The sequence below is a fragment of the Cebus imitator genome, unplaced genomic scaffold, assembly GCF_001604975.1.
Source record: "Cebus imitator isolate Cc_AM_T3 unplaced genomic scaffold, Cebus_imitator-1.0 Scaffold45, whole genome shotgun sequence".
NCBI lineage: Eukaryota > Metazoa > Chordata > Mammalia > Primates > Cebidae > Cebus > Cebus imitator.
In genome coordinates this window covers 10586843-10591993 of record NW_016107360.1, presented here as the reverse complement: position 1 = coordinate 10591993, position 5151 = coordinate 10586843, and the positions used below count along the sequence as shown (strand labels likewise).

The 5151-nt window shown below is 48.1% G+C and overlaps 1 protein-coding gene across 5 annotated transcripts in view; it reads right to left on the bottom strand.

Annotated features, from left to right (window-relative positions):
* The window catches only part of SNX10 (sorting nexin 10), an 83729-nt gene that overhangs the window by 28948 nt on the left and 49630 nt on the right, over positions 1-5151 (bottom strand). For all 5 annotated transcript variants that reach the window (XM_017527025.2, XM_037737921.1, XM_017527026.2 and 2 more), the window contains exon 2: positions 310-356. In XM_017527025.2, the coding sequence (XP_017382514.1) occupies positions 310-333 (24 nt within the window). In that variant the 5' untranslated portion in view covers positions 334-356. The remainder of the gene's footprint in view (positions 1-309; positions 357-5151) is intronic.

The window sequence follows — 5151 nt, the reverse complement described above, 5'->3', positions numbered from 1 at the left end:
AAAAGGAAAAAAGAAAAGCAGGAAGGTAGACCGCAGGGAGACTGCTCCAGGAAGGGGTAGGAGGCAAAGCCTGGGAGAATGCTGAGTCACCAGCCGTGGGTGGGAGAGTGCTCCACAGCTGAGTCACAGGAACCCAAAATGAAGGCCATGGAGGCACCAATGGTGTGAGTGGGGGCAGATGCAGGAGGGTGGGCACTTGTTCTTTCATGAGCCCTCCTCTAGCAATCCATGGGTTTATGGTTCGTGAATGAAGAACCCGTGTGAGTCAAAACATATGGGCTATTTATTTTTGGATTTGTGATAACATACCTCTTTCTGTTGTTCTGGAAACATTTTCAGCACAGGACACGATCAATCTGAAAAATAAGATATACACACTGGATGATTTGGAACCTCCAAACTGGAGTGGATACACCACTCATGGCCTCCCACGCGAGTCCCCTGACAGAGTCCACCACTCCATAATCCCTGACATGTGAGCCTCTGCTCCTCCCACGCTGCCCTCTCCTGCTGGCAGGACCAACGTGAACATCAGTCCACACCAGGGGTGAGGAGTCTGGATCCTGGCTAGTCCAAGGCAGCTGGATGATGACAGATCTTCAAACTGCAAGGCTGGCCAGCCAGTCAGGCTGGGGCTGGAGCCCAAGCGAACTGAAGGAAGCTGGAGATGCTGGGGAGCAGGAGCCATGAGCAGGGGGGATGCTGGCGGGCAACGGGAGATGGAGAGGGCTGGAAAAGATGCCCAGAGAGACCCACCACCAGAAGCAGCCCTGACGCTTCTACTGGAATGTCAAATCTTCTGGGACCAGGCCCTTCCTGTGACATTTAAATTACTCAGAGGTCACCTAAGAGATGCTGTGGACCTCAGCGGGGGAAGTCAGGACCTTGACTCTGACCTTCCGAGCAGTACAGCCAGCCTGTTATTTGATTCCAGGCCCTGCATGTCTCTGGGTTGTCAATTGTTCTTTAAACTCACTTGCTACGTAAGCTCATTAGATTTAACACCTGCTCCCTGCCAATAACAAAAAACAAATTTAAATTCCCTGCCTATATCCACACATACGTATTCTTAGAACTGAGGGTGGCTATGACTGCAGGCTTACTATTTGCCTTGACTTTGATAATATTAGTATGTGTCTGAACCCACTTTCCGGATCCATATTACCCCTCACACGTATTCTCAGAGTCTCTATACTCATGTCACTGGCACCATAGGGAACACAGGGAAGCTGGAACACAAGCTCCGCTTCCAGGACCATGTGGAGGTGCAGACAAGAGGCCCCACAGGGCCTCTAGAAGGAGTGAACGAGCTGGACCCGCACAGCAGCAGGCAGCTTTCCAAGAGGAAGGGTGTTCCTTTCCCCTGGAGCAGTCACCCACAGAGAGGGAAGGGGACAGCAGAGGATCTCAGTGTTCAAGGGAAAAAAGCAGGACCTCCAGGGGAGTGGAGGAGCAACAACATCCACAGAGCCTGGTGAAAAGTGTGTCCTACGGTCCAGAGAGCATGACCAGGCAGATCAGCTGGGGGACAGGGTTCTCGGAGGGTGTAGTGGGGTGGAATTGTAGCTGCCATAAAGATAAGTCCATGTCCTGATCCACAGAATCTGTGAATGTGACTGTATTTGACAAAAGGGTCTTTGGAGATAGAATTAAGGATCTTGAGATAAGATGATCCTGGATGATTGGACTAACCACTAAATCTGATGGCAAGTGGCCATATGAGAGAAAGAGAGGAGACACACAGAGAGAACATTCGAAGGCAAGACAGAAGAGGGGGAGGGATGCAGCCCGAGCCAGAGAGCACCTGTGGCTGGAAGAAGCAAGGCGGGATTCTCCCCCAGGGCCTCTGCAGGGAAGCCAGCTCTGCTGCCACCTGGATTTTGGACTTCCAGCATCCCAAGTTGTAAGAGAATAAATTGCTGCTGTTCTAAATATCAAGTTTGTAGTAATTTATTACCACAGCCATAAGAAGCTAGTACAGAGGGGATGGGTGGAGATGAGGTTGGAAAGAAAGGCTGGGGTTGGAACTGGAGATTCGGTTCAGTCACTCTTCATGGAGCTCCTACTGTGTGCTATGGGCTGACCTGGAAGCAGGACACAGTGGAGGACACAGCTCTTGAGGCCACTTCCTAATTATAAAGTAGAAATGACAGGAAAGGAAAGGATACCGTGTTATAGGAATGGAAGGACATGCAACAGGGATAAACCTGGAGGACACAGGCTAAATGAAATAAGCCAATCACAAAAAGACAGACATCATACAATTCCACTTGTATGAAGTACCAAGAGCAGTCACATTCAGGGGCAAAGGCCAGGCGTGGTGGCTCATGCCTGCAATCCTAGCACTTTGGGAGGCCAAGGCAGGCAGATCACCTGACGTCAGGAGTTTGAGACCAGCCTGGCCAACATGGCAAAACCTCATCTCTACCAAAAACAAAAAATTATCTAGGTGTGGTAGCTCGGCTGTGGTCCCAGGTACTCAGGAGGCTGAGGTAGGAGGATCACTTGAGCCTGGGAGGCAGAAATTGCAGTGGGCTGAGATTGTACTACTGCACTTCAGCTTGGGTGAGAGACACCATATCAAAAAAAAAAAAAAAAAAATTCAGAGGCAGAAAGTGGAATGGTTGTTGCCAAATATGGGAGGGAGAGGGGGTGGGGAGCAGCTGAATGGGTACAGAGTTTCAGCTGTGCAAGATGAAAAGAGTTTAGGAGATCAACTGCAGGACAATGTGAACATCCTTCATGCCACTCAACTGCACACCTAGAAACGGTACAGATGGTACATTTTAGGTTGTGTGTTTTTTACAATTTAAAACAAAATTTTAAAGAATGGAGGGACTAAGTGGAGGTGGAGGGGATTTACCGAGAAAATGGCACTTCAGCTGAGGCCTAAAGGATGGTGTGAGATAGCCAGGAGAGCAAAAGGAGAAAGGCCCCCTAGGCAGAGGACCTGGGTCGTGCCAAGGGGAGGAGGCTGGGAGGAGGGGCGGCTCAGGTCTGGTCATCATGGGATTCCTGCACCAGAGCCAAGTTAGCCAGTAGGTTCCACCATCTCAGGATCTGGTCGTGCTCCCCACACACATCGCTTGCTCCACGTGCTGAACCTCTGCCCTTGTACTTTCACCCTTTCCAGGACCAGCAAACTACCATTCCTTTGCCAGGATTCTGCAGGGAAATCACTTCCCAGGCTCTCTGCCCCATTACACAACTGCGTGCTGTGCAGTCTCCTGGTGCCACTAACCTCGCTTGCATCACGATGTTTAGATGCCCTCTGTCTCTCCCATTTGACGGAATTTCTCCAACAGGGCATAGCAGTGTTTCCTTGTATAATTACACTTCACAACCATCCTCTGAGGATTTGAATATCCCCACTTTACAAATAAGAAAATGGAAGATCAGAGGGGTTAAGTTGCCTGAGGTCACACTATTAAAGAGTGCGAGAGTTCAAGTTCCATTGCAACCAAAGCCAGTCTGCTTCCCTAGGGTGGCCTTCCAATGCCACAGGCTGCCTCCATGACTCTGTAATGTGAACAAATGGTTCAAAGTTGGGGTCTTAATTTTCCCCAAAGGGCTTGAGCTTTTCCCACCCAGGCAGAACTCTGCAGTTCTATCTAATAGGAGTCTGATAATTGGCCACCTTAAGATGCTATGGATCAAGTCAAACTATGAAGTAGGAAACTGGCCCCAGTGGCTCACACCTGTAATTTCAGCACTTAGGGAGGTTGAGGCTGGTGGATCGCTTGAGCCCAGGAGTTCAAGACCAGCCTGGACAACATGGCGAAACCCTGCCTCTACAAAAAATACCAAAATTATCTGGGCATGGTAGCACACGCCTGTGGTCCCAGCTACTTGGGAGGCTGAGGTGAGAGGACTACTTGAGCACGGGAGGTCGGGGCTTCGGTGAGCCATGATCACGCCACTGCACTCCAGCCTGGGTGACAGTGAGACCCTGTCTCAAAATATAAAAGTAAAATAAAATAAAAAAGAAAGTAGGAAGCTTGGGAAAGTTGAAAGCAGTTTCAATCAGTTTCAACAAGTTGTTCCAAAACATCACTGTGAACTATCATGGTCAACCTTTAATACTGTAAATCTGTACAGTGAAAATTGTGGCAGGCACAGGGAGATAATTTCATTTTCTAAGCTCTAAATACTTCCATATGATCTGAATTTTTCTAGTAATGCAATAATTTTAAACTTTTTAAAGTAATAATTATTTTAAATACAGTAAATAGCATGATGCTCTCAGAATAAATAGTAATTTTAACATAGATTATTTTTACTTCATGTAAAATAAATAGCAAATTATTTGATGCTACCTTTATAACACAAGAGAAAGTATCATTTTGTACTAGAACTTGCAATGGCATTTACTGGTGGGGAGAAGGAAATTCAATGAAAGCACAATTGCATGGTTTGAGATAAAAGGTCAACTGTCTATAATTTAGCAAACCAGAGCTGCCCATCAGAAATTGCTCCCTGAGGCCAGGCGCAGTGGCTCACGCCTGTAATCCCAGCACTTTTGGAGGCCAAGGTGGCTGGATCACCTGAGGTCAGGAGTTTGAGACCCGCCTGGCCAACATGGTGAAACTCATCTCTACTAAAAATACAAAAATCAGCCAGGCATGGTGGCAGAAGTCTGTAATCCCAGCTACTCAGGAGGCTGAGGCAGGAAAATTACTTGAACTTGGGAGGTGGAGGTTGCAGTGAGCTGAGATCATGCCACTGCACTGCAGCCTGGGCAACAAGAGCAACACTGTGTCTCAAAAAAAATAAATTGCTCCCTGACAGAACTATGCCCTTTAGGTGAGTTGGGAAATTTTAGATTTGTATAGATTTCCAAGCTCCTCAGACTAGCTTATGTGTCTGACATAATAATGCACATAGAGGGCCGAGCACAGTGGCTATAATCCCAGCACTTTGGGAGCCTGAGGCGGGTGAGGTCAGGAGTTCGAGACCAGCCTGACCAATATGGTGAAACCCCATCTCTACTAAAAATACAAAAATTAGCCGGGCATGGTGGCACACACCTGTAGTCCCAGCTACTTGGGAGGCTGAGAAAGGAGAATTGCTTGAACCAAGAAGCAGAGGTTGCAGTGAGCCGAGTCTGTGCCATTGCACTCTAGCCTAGGGTACAGAGTAAGACTCTGTCTG